The 19275-nt window shown below is 41.9% G+C and overlaps 1 protein-coding gene across 1 annotated transcript in view; it reads right to left on the bottom strand.

Annotated features, from left to right (window-relative positions):
* Positions 1 to 5378: 5378 nt before the first annotated feature.
* The window catches only part of LRIT3 (leucine rich repeat, Ig-like and transmembrane domains 3), a 39770-nt gene continuing 25873 nt past the window's right edge, over positions 5379 to 19275 (bottom strand). Inside the window, exons 3-4 of the mRNA XM_068270477.1 lie at positions 10069 to 10374; positions 5379 to 6551 (exon numbers count right to left, since the gene is read on the bottom strand). Coding sequence (XP_068126578.1) covers positions 5470 to 6551; positions 10069 to 10374 — 1388 coding nt within the window. The 3' untranslated portion in view covers positions 5379 to 5469. The remainder of the gene's footprint in view (positions 6552 to 10068; positions 10375 to 19275) is intronic.

Here is a 19275-nt window from a genome sequence, read left to right as displayed (position 1 = left end):
TATTCTGAAATTTATCACAGGTGGCGACATCTTTAGTACTGATAGATGATCTCTGCGGAACGGTTGTTTCTGAGAATTCCGAATCCAGTACAAGATATACTTGGTCTCCCAAAATGCTCTGGGGTTGAGAATTCCACATATATAATTAGCCTAGGCTAAGCATCACTGGGAGGATGGGGTTACATACAATATACAGCAATATATAGAAATAGGAAGGGTTTCTGATGCTGAAACCAGGATAATTAACCATTTCAGCCCACGGGTATTTTTCACCTTATGGAGGAGAGGAATTTCCCATTCCAGCGCTCCTCCCTTAAATTCTCCAATAACTTTAACACTACTTATCACAAAGAAATTATCTATATCTTTTTTTTTCAGCCACCAATTAGGCTTTCTTTGGGTGGTACTTTATGTTAAGAATTATTTTATTCTAAATGCATTTTAACAGGAATAATTAAGAAATAAATTGAAAAAATCATTATTTCTCAGTTTCCCGCCATTATAGTTCTAAAATACCACATGCTAATGTAATTTAAAATCTACACATTTTTTTGCCCATTTGTCCCGGTTATTGCAACGTTAAAATTATATCCCTAGTATAATGTATAGTGACAATATTTTATTTGGAAATAAATGTAAATTTTTTCAGTTTTACGTCCATCGCTAATTTTTAGCCCATACATTTATAATAATATGCCCTCTTGACATACATATTAATTGTTATTTTTTTTTTTTTATTCCCTAAAGTCAGTAGGTGTAATTTTACTATTTGGTCACAAGACGTCCCCACTGAGCAAATCCTATTTGCGTACAATCAGTATGCTACATAGGAAACAATGTGTTGCTACATTGTGACGCAGGCAGCATCACTGTGGCCTGCAGGGAAATTAATGATTGGGAACCTTATTAAATGTAATGATCGGCGGTGGAAAGCGGCGGCGGAAGGATGCACCCAAGCTGCAGGGATGTGACTATCGCGTCCCTGCGGCTGTAGCAGCTGCCGCTGCGGACGTGAGGCTCACATCTGTGCGGCATAAATGGTTAAAGTAAAAGTCAGTATCCTTAATTATTTACTGCATTTTATTGTATGTCACTACGGTGCCTCTTTAAACTCATATACTACTAGCAGGTCATATATAACAACCCTGTTTATTTGGCACAACCAGAGAAAGGGCTGTAGATCATACTCACTAGTGTTGATCGTAACGTGCAGTGGCATAGCAATAGGGGGTGCAGAGGTTGGGACCGCATCAGGGCCCTTCAGCTACAGGGGCCCTAAGATGCCCTTCCTCTACTACAGTATTAGCTTTTTAATGGTCCTGTGCTGTAATAATCACTTCTATAGGTGCTTTGAATAGTAGTAATCATTAAACTGTTCCCCATCCCCTTCTTGCACCTCTGACACTGTGGTTGTCCTTGGCAAGTTTTGGTGGGCCGCATCAATTGTTACATATAGAGTGTTTGGGGGGCCACAATTTTAAAAAAACTTTCACCGGGGCCCACAGCTCCTTAGCTACGTCACTGGAAACGGGTAATTTTGCTAACATTAATGTTCACATAATTTTCACAAGTTACACAAAATGACATAGAAGGAATCCACTGACTTGGGCATAAAAGCAGGTCTTTGCACAAATGCATTGACATTTATGGGCATAAGAACACATATTTTACACATAAGAAAACCCATTACAAATTACAAGTCATTGCAAAATTACACACCATAATTACAATTCTGTGCAAAATTAATTTTCCAATTGTTTTAAATTTCTTGTATTGCGATTTTGTATCTTGAGTTCGGGAGCGCTCTGCGCATGCGCGGTAGAGATATCTGCGTACTGTGCAAGTGCAGATCGCTCACGGCTGTGTGGGAGTTACGAGGGTGCTCGGGGCCACACATGCCCAGAAGCCGTTGACTCACGGCGATGGGCCAGCTTTGAGAGCATGCACAGTATGCAGATATCGCTACTGCGCATGAGTAGAGCACACCCAGCTGCAGGATACAAAATCGCAATAGATAAATTTAAAACAATTTCAAAATTAATTTTGCACCGAATTATGGTGTGTAAATTTGCAATGACTCGTAATTTCATGAAGATATTACTTTCTCATGCCAATAGATATCAATGCATTTGTGTCAGGGGCACATAAGGACTCCAGGGTGTTAAATTCATTTTTTTCTCACTTAAATATTCCTTGAACTGTCCCAAAGAGGGGCTCACAATCTAAACCTTACCATAGCTGCAAGACGAGAGGGCTATCCACTACACCACCGTGCTGCCGACGTAGCACTCTCGCCTTGCAGTGCTGGGTCCCTGGTTTGAATACCTCAGCAATGATGTTCTCCATGTGCCTATGTGGTTTCCTCTGGACTCTCCAGTTTCTTCCCACATCCTAAACACATACAAATAAGTTAAATGGCTTCCCCCTAAATTGGCCCTAGATTAAAATGGACATATATCTATAGTAAGAATAAGATTGTAAGCTTCTCTGAGGGCATGTTAGTGACATGACTATATACACTGTAAAGCGCTGCGGAAGATGTCAACGCCATATAAATACCAAATGATAAAATAATAATAATCACAAATACATTAGTCACCCAAGACAATTCATGGATGGCTTGTTTTTTGTAAAACTAGTCTGCTATGTTACATAGAAAAGGTATGTCCCGCCTTTCTGAAGAAACAAACAAGACATTGGCTTCAATTCTGGTAGGGTTATCAAATAAATTACCTCATGTGAGGTAATTTACCTCATGAGATATTTAGCAATTCTTGTAGGTTTTAGTCAGGTTTTATCTCATGAGGTAAATTATGAGGTAATTCATTAGGTAATTTACAGAAAATAGCTATTCTCATGGAAATTAAAGAACATGTTAGCACAAAATTTACCGATCAGTTTAAGACCTGCTTGTACCTGGAGGTAAAGTCAATTCTATGCATTTTGCAGTTTTTAGTGGAGTACCTATTGCTGTTTTCGTGTCGTTCCTATTCAGGCTATGTAATAGAAAAGAATAGTAGAAATAAAACTCCAAATATTTACTGGATTTTATTTTATAAGGGATGCCTATAAATATACCTTTCGTAGGTTGCTACATAATCAAATACACCTTCCCGCCTCAAAAAAAAAAACCTCTTCCAAAGACTATCCTAACTTATGGAAGACAATTAAAGACTACTATTACTTATTTACTGCATGCTTACCACTAAAATACCTCATGTTTTACCTCACTTTATGCATTTACTTCATGTTTTACCACATGTTTTACCTCATGTTCGGAAATGGAGAAAAATCTTTCAGAATTACTGAAAAAAAAGAGGAAAATACCGCATGAGGTATTTTACCTACAAAAAAATATTTATCTCACATAGCTACCAGAATTGAGGCCGTTATGCTGGTAATACACGATGCGTTTCTGCAGCAGATAGATGGGTTCGATAGATAATTTCCAACATGTCCAATCTCATGTTCGATCATTTAGCCGCTCGATTTCTGATAGAAGTGAATGGAAAAAGATAAGAAAAACGAGCGAAACATAAGGGAATCGAGTGGAGAATTGAGCAGCAAAAACGATCAAATGGAGAATCGAGCGGCAGAAACGCATAGTGTATTCCTAGCATAAGGATTTGCTCGCAGAGGACATCACTGCTATGGGTATGGAGATGTAATTATAGCCTTACTAAAGAAGTATATTAAATTACTGTCAGAGAGATAATGTTTAGCTTACCTATGCAGTATGAAGCCATAAAACATTGGTCCTGAATGAGAGGCACAGTCAACCAGCTGGGCACAGGAACACACTCCAGGGTGTGTTTGCAGTTCTAAGCTAGTTGACATGCTTAAATTATGACACCAGTGCCAGAATGTGCTGCAATGGGCAGCATTTCTTCTTTCATAGCTTCACCCCAGCATTTGCTCCGCAGAATTCCCAGCTGGGTCCTAACACTCCTCTTACTTCACTTTAAGATTTTCAAGTAAAAGGTGAGCAGACATGAAAGTAACATACGACTTTCAAGTTTAACTTTCAAGGCTGATCACATGGAGTGACCCTGAACAGAGAAGGATACAAGTCACCAGCTGCCTGCAGAGGAAGCCAAAAGAACTGGACAGTGACCCAAATGCCACTGTGGGAAGTAATGAGACATCCAAGAGCTTGGCATTCAAGCTTAGCTACTGAACACACCCTTGTGAGGGGGCACAGCTGCAGATTCTGCCGCTCGAAAAAATGGCAAGGAAGGACAAGGAAAGGTTATGTACAGTGCGAACCTCTCTGCTCTCTAACTGTGCTCATTGAGTAGCTGAGAAGTATCAAGAATGCATTTGATGGCGTGTGTGCGCTGTCACATACATTCCTGGAAGATCATATAAAAAGCTAAGATGTTCCCTTACTCTCTGGCTTCTTGTAGCACAGCAGGGACATTGTAAAGCATTATAGAGCAAAACAATACCAGCATCTATCTACTTCATATGGCTATTCATATTGTTAATACACTAATTACCCTCTTTATTCCCAGTGACGTACATCTAATTTAACCATTTTGGGGAACCCACAGCCTTTCACTCAATACCACAAAACACACGCATATTCATATAACTGGTATCAGGTCACTGTAACAGAATTTGCAGTTAAATATGAGTAATAGACTCTTTATGATCCATACCTCGTAACAGGGATGGTCAGAATTGCCAAACATGTAATATACTGAAATTCTGAAATGTTGCACAGAATTCCAAACCAAATTCCAAGGTTCAGGGATTCTGAATTTGCATTGCAAAATAGCAAAAATATAATTTAATTGCGAATATCTATTTTTGCACTAACATAAGGCTAAAGAGGCATTGTAGTGACATATTAGAATGCAGTCAATTATTCAGGATACCCACTTTTACAGTAATTTCCCTGGTTTCAGCATCAGAAATACTTCCTATAACTATATGGTACTGCATATTGAACGTAACCCAGCCCTTCCAGTGATGTTTAGCCTAGGCTGTTTAGTTATGCGAAATACTTCTCCCAGAGCATTATGGGAGACCAGACATTTAATTGGCTCCAGAATTCTCAGAAACAAAACATTCTGCAGAGCTGCACTTGACAGGATGGAAGCTGTCACCACCTGTTCTAAATTTCAGAATGTAAATTAGGCAGAGGAAATATTTTACAATGGGCAAACACCGATTAAATAATTTAAGAATGAATATTGTAAGAAAAAAATAAACAATTTTATTCATCACGTTATTTTCATTCCAGTACCCATTTATATAAGGTTATTGTAAATGTGCATAAAATTTACCTCAATTCTGAATTATTTGTACCTCTTTGATCATCCCCAGTCTAATACATGTCCATGTTCAAATTACTGTTCTACTAAATAAAACGGTTTAAAATGTAAAATGTCTTTTATTAAAATCCAGAACAAATAAACATAATAGTAGAACAATAAAAATTAACCAAGACTGTAGTATTACATTTTAACAATAATATTCCGGCCTTGATCCGTCACTTTTAAAGGTCCCTTGTGAGTCCATACTTGACCTAGAGCACAAAAGTAGTCTTTCTGATTCAGTTGTGTCTCTCCGTGTCCATAGCTCTCCCCCTGAATTTATAGTCCGTGGTCTGAGGGATAAAGTCTCAAATTTGACATAAGTTTCTTTTAATAGGTCGTCTTCACCAGTTGCCTGAGGTTTACGTTGCAGTTTCATGACTTTGTAAGTCAAGAAGAAGATGATAGGTAGGACAATGACACAAGCAATACTGCTGACCACTATCAGTGCAGAAAACTGGAAACTGCTCTCTTCACTCTTAAGCAGAGAATCTGTAGAAAATACAATACACTGGTCTTTCTTTGGACGAATTGATTTTGGGCAAACACATGCCATATATTTTGTACCAGGCTGTAAGCCATCAATTGTTACTTTATTTTTACTAGGATCTGTGCTTAACCTGAGCATTTCATCTTCACCATATTTTGAGTAAAGTACAGTTAGACTTGAGCTGTTGGTGGTGTTGAGAGTTTTCCATGTCAGTGTGACCCGATCTTCTGTCTCACTGGTGACCTTAAGATTACGAACAACAGTACTTGGTTCTGTAATATCAGCAATATTTTTAAGAATCTCTGCTTCTTTGTTGGCTGAGTTTGAAACCTGAGACTTCTTGTTAACCACTTGGCCTCGGGTTTTCTGTGGTCTCTTCTCTGTAGTCCTTACTGTGGTTGATGTAGATGTAGTTGGTGCTGCAGTTGGTTCTGCTGTTGTTTCTGTTGATGGTGCAGTGGAGGTTAATATCTCTGGAGACCAGATTGTGCTTATGGTAACTTCTTCCTCATTTGCCTCCATCTCAACACTCTTTGTCTGATCTGCTCCTTGTATCCTTCCAAAACGTTGTGGTAATCCTGTTGTAGTGACAAAACCAACCACAACAACAGCTACTGATGCCTCTGATATGCCTGCCAAATTTTTAGCCTTGCATCTGTATTCTCCTGCATCTTTATAGGAAATACCATTCATGCTTAGGATCGACCATCTCACACCATCTGTTGGTGACTCCTGAATAACTGAAAATAAAAAAAGTAATGTCACAATTATATTCAAATATACTTTCTTAAAAAATAAAATAAAAAAACAACCTGCACTGCAGTAAAAGTTTACTAAACTCTACCTTTAGATATTCTAAACTTCAATAACAGACGTAAGATACTTTTCTATACTTGCTTTCCAAAAATTAAATGAATGTCCTAACAAGCTTTGGAAAAAGTAAGATTGTCTGAGTTCAAGCTTGGCCGAAACAGTACAATTGTGAAAAGCAACAAACTTAAACATGTACAATTGATAGATCTGGGTAAAAACCTCCTCACATTGTCTGCTCTATGGAAGGTTGCAAGCTGGCCTATAGCAGGTAGAAGTTGGATTTGCTAAACTAGTCACTAAAACAGCAGATCATCAATGTGCTGTGCAATAAACATTGTAAGCCGTGGGGCTCATATACAGACTTTTAAACCTGTTAAGAAATTCCCCTCTAATTCTACATCTACGTCTGAGGTATTTTAGGCAGCTTGACATGATGGATCTTGGCAAAGTCTGTTTATTGCATGTATCATTTTGCCATTAGTCATCTTGTCCTTAGTTGTCAAATGTTTTTTTTTTTTTAATCAACAAAACTCAATTTATTGAAGCCTCAGCAAATATAACAGGCGAAGAAGGAACAGGGCATCATTACCGAATATACATTACAATAACAACAATGTAACCAGATACATAGATACATAATATCATACATTAATATTCAAACTGCCAGATACGCCAATATTAGCCAGAATTTGATCCCTGACAAGGTCAGGGTCAACGTAGTCCTGCACAGGTAGCCAGTTAAACCAATTTTTTTCAAATTTACCAATAGAATACTGTGTGCATATATAACTTTCTCCAATTTTAAGGAGTTATTGAGTTGCAGAACCCACATAGTTGGGGAAGCAGGTGTGGGATTATTCCACATCTGGAGGATTAATTTCCGCGCCACAAACAAAGACCTGATCACTGCAATTTTGACATTATCAGATGCACTACCATCTTCAAAAGAACTTAATACACAGACGAGAACAGATCGAGGAATTGTTATATTAAACACTTCATCCATAATATCCAAAACAACACCCCAGTATCTCCTAAATTTGTGACAATTACAAAGCATATGGACAAGATCACCATGGTCCCTACTCCCTAGCTAGCACATCTAGGACAAGCAGGTGAAGGAAGCAGGCCGAGACGATGCAAACACTTAGGTGTATAATGAGTCCTATGAATAATCTAGAGTTGTGTACATTTTTGAGTAGCATTAACCAACCTAAAAGGAACAGCCTGCAGCGCCTCCAGCCAATCTTCCTCTAAGAGGTCCGGGATATCCTTCTCCCAGGACTCCCTACACCTCAAAGGAAACTTCCTATGAAAATCAGTAAGTAACATATAGGTAGCACACAGAAATGAGACCTTGCTTCGTGGTGGCCTGTGCCACCATATTAAACACTGGGCACGCTTGACGCTGAAACACGTACGTATCGGCCTGCTCCCTGACCGAATGTTTAAATCTTAACAGCTGAAATTGGAGTAAACCTCTGGGGATTGAAGGCATAGCCTGTGACAGAGAGTTCAAGGATAACAGTCTATCCCCTACAAATAAATTGCTCAACTTATCCATACCCAGACTAATGCAACTATGCCCAAAGTCCAGGTTGCCCAGCTCAGGCAAGCTGTAATTGCACCAAATCACAGTGTAAACAGTTAACCCCTTTATTTGTTTTAGAAGTCAAACTTTGCGCCACACTTTATGCATAAGGACCAGGGTAGGCATCTTAGGGGACAGGGAAAAGCCTGTACACCCTCCAATGCTTCATAAATCGATTTGGTACCCACCCAATAATTCAATAAGTCTCTAGTTGACTCAGCCAAATCCTCTTGCTCCCAATCACCCAGATGTTGCATCTGAGCCGACAGAAAGTACACCCAGGGATTAGAAACTGCCAGCCCTCCCTCATCTTTAGGGTATTGTAATTTAATCCTAGGTTGCTTGTTCCAGATCAGATTCATAAACATCTTATCAAATATCTCCAACCGTATTGGAGAGTTATGTAAAATATATAGGATCTGGGGCATAAGTACTATCTTTATAAGGTTCACTCTGGCCACTATCGACAGAGGAAGCTTAAGCCAGGCCTTAATCTTAGACCGGGATGTCAAATGGTTAATATCCAATTCAACAGCTCTTAACTCTTTTAGTATCTCTCATTTTGACGTGTATTTACGTTCAAGAATTAGACTTTGCATATATCGTTAGCAGACAGCAGCACTAATCGTTACCCTGCTTTTATCCTATCATTTTCCTTATCTTTTATTAACCATTTCTGCAGCGCCCCCCCCCCCCCCCCCCCCATTCCTTTAGATTGTAAGCTTGCAAGGTCAGAGCTCTCTCACACTTTTGTGTCTTGGATTATGTACACATTTATTCATATTAATTTTGTTACTGTAATTAACAATTATGTATTTTATATCAATTCTGTATTTTGTACCAACTCGTTTATTGTAGTCAATTTCATATATTGGTGTGGTGTACACCATTGTCTGTCTTATTTTGCACCCCATGTTTGTTTCTTACTTTGTACAGTGCCACAAAATATGTCGGTGCTTTATAAATCGATAATAATAATACATATTTTCATCTACTGACATGAAACTCTAGATCAGGGGTCTCAAACTCGCGGCCCGCGGGCCATTTGCGGCCCTTGATACAATATTTTGTGGCCCTCGTCGGCAAAAGCTTCCTTAGGGCTCTTTTCCACTAGCAGTAGCTAGCGTTCACGCTGAACACTAGCGGTTGCTGAATCGCAAAAGTGCAGGAAACCTCCGGCGATTGTGTTCACAATTTTGCTATGGACTGTACTGCATAGCAAAATCGCGGCAAAGATCGCTCCGTGGCGCGATCGCGTTTGACCAAAAAACGAATCGCGGTAGTGGAAATTGCCTACCGCGATTCCCATGTTAATGTGCAAACCGTAGCGATTTAAAAAATCACTAGCGGTTTGTGATTTTGCGATTCAGCATCACAAATGCCGCTAGTGGAAAAGGGCCCTTATAGTTCGCTTCAGTGCTCCCAAGTAATCCGCCGCATCCCCGCCGCTAAACGAGGGCTGCAGAGCCCCCAAATCGCCCGGGGGCAATCCGCCGGCATTTCCTGGAAGGGGCAGAGCTTTCAGCTTCAGCTCTGCCCCTCCTGACGTCAATCGCCGCACGGATCGCCGCCTCTCCCCGCCCCTGTCTGTGAAGGAAAAGTGAGAGGGGCGGGCAGAGGCGGCGATGCGCCGCGATTGTGAAATTCCTTATGCGGCCCAGCCTCATCCTGACTTTGCCTCCTGCGGCCCCCAGGTAAATTGAATTTGAGACCCCTGCTCTAGATCTTCTAAATTAAACAGTGTACACATTGTCTAAAAACTGATAAAATGGTTCAAATTAATATGAAAAAGCCTTGCTTCAGGACTCAGGACTGGAAATTGTACATAAAGTAACGTGGCCATTGAAAGTTACCTGTGTAATTAGTGGCTGTGCTGTTCATTCTGCTCCATGTTAATTGAGGGGTGGGATAGCCAGTAGCATCACATCTTAGAAGAACATTACTGCCCAACGGTGAGGTGATTTTTGTAGCTGATGTCATGACAGAGGGCTTTAAACACTGCTCAAGTTCAGCCTTTTGAAATAAAATGCCAGTTAAAGACTCAGGACCATTGCAGATCACTTGGGGATCCAGGAATATCACCTGCGGATCCATAATCTTTGACAGCTCAATCAGCTTTGAAATCCGGCAATCACAAAACCAAGGATTATCCTGTAGACCTGGGATTAAAAAACAAACAAACAAAAATAAATAAGTAAAAATGACTTTCTATAACTGATCTTTTATAGCAGTATTGAATAAAAGTAAAGCAGTATAGAATAAAAGTTTGCGAATACCTGAACCGCTCTAGTGCTGCCTTCCCCTTTTCTGATTGGGTTTCCTCCTCTGCAAAAGCTAGTGGTTGAGCAAGTCATAGAAGACGTACACGTTATTGGACATTGGCAGGATGGGGGAGTGAGGCATAATTTCATTGTACTGTATGCATCACTGTATGGTTACACCATAATGCTAGTATGGTACCGCATGGTGTGACGTTTTGGCTCTGACTTTGCACAGTCCTTCAAATCCAAACCACTATCAGCAGCTGATAGCAGCAACAATCCTTCAGACTTTATTCTAAAGCTCCAGATGATCCTGGAAGTAAAAAACTTGACAGAGGAGATGACCTAGACTGGACTCATATATTGCGTACACTATGAAATTATTTGGTCCGGAAGCACAAGGCCAACTAATCCCATCCCTGCAGAGGAACCCTACTCACTTTACCGCCAGCTACAGTATATACCGCAGTCACAGCTGTGCACTCTGCTTCCCACAGGCAGTGATCATATAGGGAGATGAGAGAGGTTCTAACTACTCTGTAATATGGTATCTGTTGGAGACACTAGAATCTGCCATTTATTGTGCATAGAGAACCCACTCGCTCTGCATTGTTTATAATAGATTAGATGAAAGATATAATCTAAACATCAACTCTAATGAAAATGTGTTCAAAACTTGGGCATTCCAGATTGATATTTAATCAAAATATCAATTGGGCATACATTTTGAATGCCCATATCTTGAGCAAGGGGGAAGCATGGGGGTAGTTGTAAGGGCCTGAGCCCACTAACGCAGATGTGCAGAGTTGTGTCCACTTTTCAGCAACACATCAATGTTACAGATGCTGAAAAGCAGACACAACTGCACACAACTGTAGCAACTGTAGCTTTCTCCATGTGTACAACATGCATTGACAGAAGGCTGAAAACAACATTTCTGCTGCCGAAAACAGAGTGTATTTTGGAGTGAGATAAAGAAACTTCGACTGACTGATTGATAAGCTGCTTCTCTGAGGCATTATTCTTTTAAAGGGGTTCTGTGGATTATTAAAACAATACAAACTTCTATCGGCCCCCAGGCACCATTGCTGCATAATCCGTGCGGTGGGCAAGGATCATGGGGCAACACATTGCAGAGTTTGTGATGGCCTAGCGTCGATTTAGCTACTTCTGTCACATTGCGTCGCACTGCAACTAGTGTGAATAGTCTCATTGAGACTAATGGCCATTGCGATGGGTGAGTGGTGGGGGAGCGGCCCGCAACCGAGAACGACGCAGTAAGTGTGAAAGGCGCCTAAATTGAATAAGAATTGTGTAATGACAATAATCTGTTCCTCATATGTACAAAAAGGAAAGACCCCAGTTGCACAAGGATGCTAATGATAAATACATCCTTTATTGTTACACATGGGGACATTTTAAAAGCACATACAAGTTAAAAAGAGGGGGGCAGGGCAGCAGTGCAATCTGTGGGAGGTATCACGCCGCCATCACCATCGCTCCACACTTAGGTTATTTCTTCCGCCCTTAGGGAGTTTATAATATTATGTCATGACGGTATATTACTGGCTTGTAATTATTTATATAGTATAAAAACCATTGAAACGGAAAAAAAATACACCTTTATTTCCAAATAAAATATTATCGCCATACATTGTACTAGGGACACAATTTAAACAGTGTAATAACCTGGACAAATGGGCGGGTTTTATCTATTGTAGCACATTTTATTTTAAAACTATAATTGCTGAAAACTGAGAAATAATGTTTCTACGTTTTTTCCCTTATTTTTCCTTTTAAAATGCGTAGAAAATAAAATATTTCTTAGCAAAAAGTAATTTGTGGAAAATAAAACAATATATAGATCATTTTGATGTGATAAGTAAGGATAAAGTTATTGGTTAATAAATGGGAGGAGCGTGATGTGAAAATCCCTCTGTTTTTTAAGGAGAAAAAACCTGTGGTTGGGAAGCGGTTAAAAAAATAAATAGCAGCCTCCATATGTCTCTCACCTTCTTTTTACGCTGTGTCAGGGGTGTAGCAATAGTCATACAGGCCATAGCAGCTGCTATGGAGCCCTGGAGCATAGGGGGCCCAGGTGGTACTTAACCACTTCACCCCAAAGGCGTTTTTACCCTAATGGACAAGAGCGATTTTCACCTTTCAGTGCTCATCCCTTTCATTTGCCAATAGCTTAATCACTACTAATCATAATTAAATGACCTATATCTTGTTTTTGTCACCACCAATTGGGCTTTTTGGGGTTGATATTTGTTTTCAGTAATTTTTATTTTCTATGCATTTTAAAGGGAAAAACAAGGAAAAAATGAAAAAATACACAATTTCTCCAATTTCATCCCCTATAGTTTTAATAGATACACTGCTACTGTGCATAAAACCCACACATTTTATCTGCCTATTTGTTATGGTTATCAAAACATTTTAATTATGACCCTAGTACAAAGTATGGTGACAATATAGTATTTGGAAATAAACGTGTATTTTTTCTACGGTGTTTTTTTCCCCACTATTTTCACGTTCACGGGGATGCGCATGCACGCGCGGGAGCATGCACGCGTGGGAGCACAGCGGCAGCAGCACTGTCTGACTTATAAAAACGCCCTGGAGCCATCAAGAGGCTCTAGCAGGATGTTTTTATACGTCAGCTTGTCATTAAGTGGTTAATGTATTCACCATGAACTTTTTTATGTTCCTCCTCCCTCAAACTCTTTCTCAGTGCCCATGAGCTATGTGCAGTGTTGTTTGCATGGTAATGTAAATTGCCCAATTAACTCATATTCATAAGGTAGGTCTCAGGTCGCATTGCTTTAAAGGGATACTGTAGGGGGGTCGGGGGAAAATGAGTTGAAGTTACCCGGGGCTTCTAATGGTCCCCCGCAGACATCCTGTGCCCGCGCAGCCATTCACCGATGCTCAGGCCCCGCCTCCGGTTCACTTCTGGAATTTCAGACTTTAAAGTCTGAAAACCACTGCGCCTGCGATGCCGTGTCCTCACTACCGCTGATGGCACCAGGAGAGCACGGCGCAGGCCCACTATGGTCTGTGCCTGCGCCGTGCGCTCCTGGTGACATCAGCGGGAATAAGGACACACCAATGCAGGCGCAGTGGTTTTCAGACTTTAAAGTCGGAAATTCCAGAAGTGAACCAGAGGCGGGGCCTTAGCATCGATGAGTGGCTGCGTGGGCACAGGATGTCTGCGGGGGACCTTTAGAAGCCCCGGATAACTTCAACTCATTTTCCCCCGACCCCCTACAGTGTCCCTTTAAGAGTGCCTCCATCTGAGGGCCCCATAAAAGTTTTGCTATGGGGCCTCATGAACCCTAGCTACGCCACTGCACTGTGTGCAGCTGATAACTTTTGAAAGACACAAAAAATGTAAAAGTTATAAATTAGATGGGGTAACATATTTACTAAACACCTTTTTGGTGTATCAGTGCCTGTTATATTCGAAACTTTGTGCACATATCTCCCTACTAAAATTGGTGTGTAATGGGAGAGAATGAAGTGTGAAAGAGAGAAATGCTTTATCTAAGAGGATTACACTGAAAAATTAAGTCTGGGCATTGGGCCTGGAAACTTGTTAAAGTGGCTCTATAAAGAGGGGGATGTGGATGCATATTTATCTTCTGCTGCCTGCCTGTTCTGCGGATACAGTGTGGCACACAAAAAAGTCCAGTCTGTCTGCCACAAGCGCAAACATACAGACAAATGCTGGCCGGCCAGTTCCTGTGTGCCTGTTACTTGCTCTGTGCTGTATGTGTGCTCCCCTGGTTTATTGATGCCTGCGTCATCTGCTGTATGGGTAAGGATAATCTATGGCAGATAATGCAGGCAACACAGGCTTCAATAAAGCCAAGAGCAAACACACAGCACAGAGAGAGTAAGAGAAGCATGGGTACAGACTCTGTATGCTACCAGGAGTGCCAGGCAGACAAGCCGATTTTTGTGTGCAACCTTGTATTTTGGCTTCAGTTGTATCTACATCACACACCTAAAGCAAGCAAGTGGTTAGTGTTTGCAAACTGTAGTCAAAGCATTTGCATGCTCATTCTGGGTCAGTGGCTTAACATACTAGAGGCAGAATTTCAGAAGAAGAGCAAGGCCATCACCACTGTTTAAAAGGAAATAAATTCAGGAGCTTTCAAATCCCTGTCACTATGACATCACTGCAGGCAAGTGGAAAACCTTTTTAATAACAATTTTACCACTAGATGTCACCATTGTTCTGTTTACATTAAAGCAGATCTTGCATTGAAGCAAAAATAACTACATTAATATCACACACATACACATTGCCCCCTCAGCTGTATAAAATTATATAAAACATAACATTATTATTTATTTACAATATATGGTTTTATACAGTGATGCTTGAGCCTGTCTCTAACTTCTTGGTGAATGTATGAGTGTGCCTGTGTATCCCCGCGCAAGTGTGTGTTTGTGCGTGCATTCTTCTATGTGGAGTATTGGTTTGGGCTGGTATCATCAAAGATGAGCTTGTGGGGCCTTTTCGGGTTGAGGATGGAGTCAAGCTCAACTCCCAGTCCTACTGCCAGTTTCTGGAAGACACCTTCTTCAAGCAGTGGTACAGGAAGAAGTCTGCATCCTTCAAAAAAAACATGATTTTCATGCAGGACAATGCTCCATCACACGCGTCCAAGTACTCCACAGCGTGGCTGGCAAGAAAGGGTATAAAAGAAGGAAAACTAATGACATGGCCTCCTTGTTCACCTGATCTGAACCCCATTGAGAACCTGTGGTCCATCATAAAATGTGAGATTTACAAGGAGGGAAAACAGTATACCTCTCTGAACAGTGTCTGAGAGGCTGTGGTTGCTGCTGCACGCAATGTTGATGGTGAACAGATCAAAACACTGACAGAATCCATGGATGGCAGGCTTTTGAGTGTCCTTGCAAAGAAAGGTGGCTATAGTGGTAACTGATTTGTTTTTGTTTTGTTATTGAATGTCAGAAATGTATATTTGTGAATGTTGAGATGTTATATCGGTTTCACTGGTAAAAATAAATAATTGAAATGGGTATATATTTGTTTTTTGTTAAGTTGCCTAATAATTATGCACAGTAATAGTCACCTGCACACACAGATATCCCCTAAAATAGCTAAAACTAAAAACAAACTAAAAACTACTTTAAAAAACATTCAGCTTTGATATTAATGAGTTTTTTGGGTTCATTGAGAACATGGTTGTTGTTCAATAATAAAATTATTCCTCAAAAATACCACTTGCCTAATAATTCTGCACTCCCTGTATATAGGTTATTATTATAACTTTATTTATAAATGGGTAATACGTTTGTTTCATAAGTCACATATCAAGGGTAATTTTTAAAGACATATATATTTACACAAGTTAAGTTACAAGAGTCATTTGCAAAGTAACATCCATTTGCTTTTATCTGGCACATAAAGTACGGTATTCTTTCTGTGGAGTTTAACTTGCATCTGTCAGATTAACCCCTTCTCTCCCTGCGCCGCTTGTCAAATGACTGCAGAATGCCGGTAACTATTTTTTCACCAGCATTAACAATAAGCCCCACATTTCCAATCCCTCTAATTAATAGGTGAGGAGTGTGGTGCTACTTTAGCAGGGGGATTGAAAAGTTTGTAGAGCGATAAGAAATATATATCACCACAGATAAGCCAAGATTTGCACACCCAAATGTAGGGTATAAAGTGGGGGTCAGCTTATCTGCAGGTGATATATTATGTGCAAGTCCCCCCAATGCAGAGGACGAGCTGGAAACATGCCAGAAAGCATAGCTAACTCTCCTCGGTGAGGTAGTTATGCTCTCCTGAGCATGCTTCAATTGCAGCAGTGATTCGCTTCTGATGCGCAGGAGGCTAGGGAGGCACATGGGGGGGACAGGTCATGGCATTTGGCTTCTTTTTGTAGACCAAAAGTGGGGTGGGCTTATTCCCAGATTGGCTTCTCTGCGGTGATATACGATAGTAAATGCTTAGATAAAGAAAGTGATTCTGTAAATAAATTATCAGGAGATATAGTGTGCTGTTAATTGATTAACTACTTGAGGATCCTGGGCTTACACCCCCCTAGTGACCAGGATATTTGATATTTTTTACAATTAAGGCCACTGCAGCTTTAAGGCCTTGCTGCAGGGCTGTACAACTCAGCACACAGGTGATTCCCCCCTCCCCCTCCCTGTCTGCCTACCAACAGAGCTTTTATATAAATATTTTTGTTTGTTTTTAATAAAAATGCCTATTTATTTATTTTTTAAATCCCCGCCCTCCCTTCCCCTGCCAGCCAATCAGCGTGATCGGCTGTTTAGCCTATGACAGTCCCCAGTACATCGCTGCCATAGATCGCAGGGCTGTAAGGTGTAAATAGACGGCGGTTTCGCCATCTAACAGTCCCTAGCGGTGATCGCCACTGGGAGACTGATGGCGGAGTGGGGCTCCGTCATTAAAGCGGGGATGTGTGCACACATCAGTGCACGCGATCCCCAGCAAAACATGCCCCCAGGACTGCACGCCAATTGGCGTTAGGCGTAAGTATAGTAGTTAACTGAAAACAGTTGTTACTTTCAGATTGTGAAAATTTGAATTCCTAGCGTACTGTAAGTAAAAACCAGCGCTTAACATTTAAATCCCAAACAATGATGCCGGTGCTGGAGTTCGCCAATCTAATGGTAGCTCACGCCCAAGGCAGTGATCAATATGTGTACACTCTTTCAATGTAATGCATCCACAGCATCACTTGTCTAAACTTCAGCTTCACAACAACGAGTTATATAAGATGCAAGCCTATAAATATATTTATATATATATATAGTCACGGACGGTTGCGGGGCCGCAGACGCGTCCTGGATAGAGTGGGGCCGAACCTCCGATTTTAGGTTCGTGAACCGGGTTCGCGAACTTCCGCGTAAAGTTCGGTTCGCAGAAAAGTTCGCGAACCGCAATAGACTTCAATGGGGATGCGAACTTTGAAAAAAAAAAATTATGCTGGCCACAAAAGTGATGGAAAAGATGTTTCAAGGGGTCTAACACCTGGACCCCCAGGTGGAGGAGTGGGATACATGCCAAAAGTCCCCGGGAAAAATCTGGATTTGACGCAAAGCAGCGTTTTAAGGGCAGAAATCACATTGAATGCTAAATGACAGGCCTAAAGTGCTTTAAAACATCTTGCATGTGTATACATCAATTAGGTAGTGTAATTAAGGTACTGCTTCACACTGACACACCAAACTCACCGTGTAACGCACCGCAAACAGCTGTTTGTGTGGTGACGGCCGTGCTGGACTGGTGCGCACCATGGCGAGAGTGCAGGTTTTGGTGGCTTTACAGCCCATATGGTCGCCTGGCTGATGTAGCTGAATAACAGAACAGTGACTGTCCAGCTGATCAAATTTGGTCTGACCACAATGAGGCAACGACCTTATTATCGTGGGTGTGCTCCCCGAGACACTCATCTAGGCGCCGGTCATTGCTTCATTGTGATACGCAAGCCCCTTCACCACGGCAAGGTAATGATCACGAAGGGGAATGGGCGCATGTACATGCCTTTTCTTTTGTTGTTGCAGCTGCCCGCAGTGCAGCCAGAAAAATTAGGCAGTCATGTACACGCACCAGAAAAATTATTACAGCGGCCGCTGCTAGCAGCGCCCTAAAAAATTCAGCAATCCGCCTGGAGTCCCGGACCCTGTTGGTGGTGGCGGAGAAGGTAGTCAAGCGGCCTGCAGGCAGACATGCTGTGTGGAGGGACTGGGAGCGACTTAGTCTTCTTGGGGCAGGCCAGGCAGCCAGTCACACGGCGTGCAGGCAGAGATGCTGTGTGTGCGGGGACTGACTTAGTCTTGAGGCGGGCAGCAGCCCTCCGGGATCCATGCCTCATTCATTTTGATAAAGGTAAGGTACTTAACAGTTTTGTGACTTAGGCGACTTCTCTTCTCAGTGACAATGCCTCCAGCTGCGCTGAAGGTCCTTTCTGACAGGACGCTTGCGGCAGGGCAGGAGAGAAGTTGGATGGCAAATTGGGACAGCTTTGGCCACAGGTCAAGCCTGCGCACCCAGTAGTTCAAGGGTTCCTCATCGCTGTTCACAGCAGTGTCTACATCCACACTTAAGGCCAGGTAGTCGGCTACCTGCCGTACCAGGCGTTGGTGGAGGGTGGATCCGGAAGGGCTACGGCGAGGCGTTGGACTAAAGAACGTCCGCATGTCCGACATCACCATGAGATCGCTGGAGCGTCCTGTCTTTGACTGCGTGGACACGGGAGGAGGATTAGTGGCAGTGGTACCTTGCTGGCGTTGTGCTATCACATCACCCTTAAAGGCATTGTAAAGCATAGTTGACAGCTTGTTCTGCATGTGCTGCATCCTTTCCACCTTCAGGTGAGTTGGTAACAGGTCCGCCACTTTGTGCCTGTACCGAGGGTCTAGTAGTGTGGCCACCCAGTACAGCTCATTCCCCTTGAGGTTTTTTATACGGGGGTCCCTCAACAGGCAGGACAGCATAAAAGACGACATCTGCACAAAGTCGGATCCAGATGTACCATCCATCTCCTCTTGCTCTTCCTCAGTGACGTCACGTAAGTCAACCTCCTCCCCCCAGCCGCGAACAATACCACGGGAAGGTTGAGCAGCACAAGCCCCCTGCGACGCCTGCTGCGGTTGTTCTCCTGCCGCCGTCCCCTCCTCCTCCTCCTCCTCCTCCCCCAAAGAAACACCTTGCTCATCATCCTCTGAGTCTGACTCGTCTTCTGCACACGACTTCTCTTCTTCCTCCTCCTCCCC

Source organism: Hyperolius riggenbachi, chromosome 1 (assembly GCF_040937935.1).
Source record: "Hyperolius riggenbachi isolate aHypRig1 chromosome 1, aHypRig1.pri, whole genome shotgun sequence".
Classification (NCBI taxonomy): Eukaryota; Metazoa; Chordata; class Amphibia; order Anura; family Hyperoliidae; genus Hyperolius; species Hyperolius riggenbachi.
Note: the sequence above shows the minus strand (reverse complement) of the source record. Positions and strands in the feature narration are given on the sequence as shown.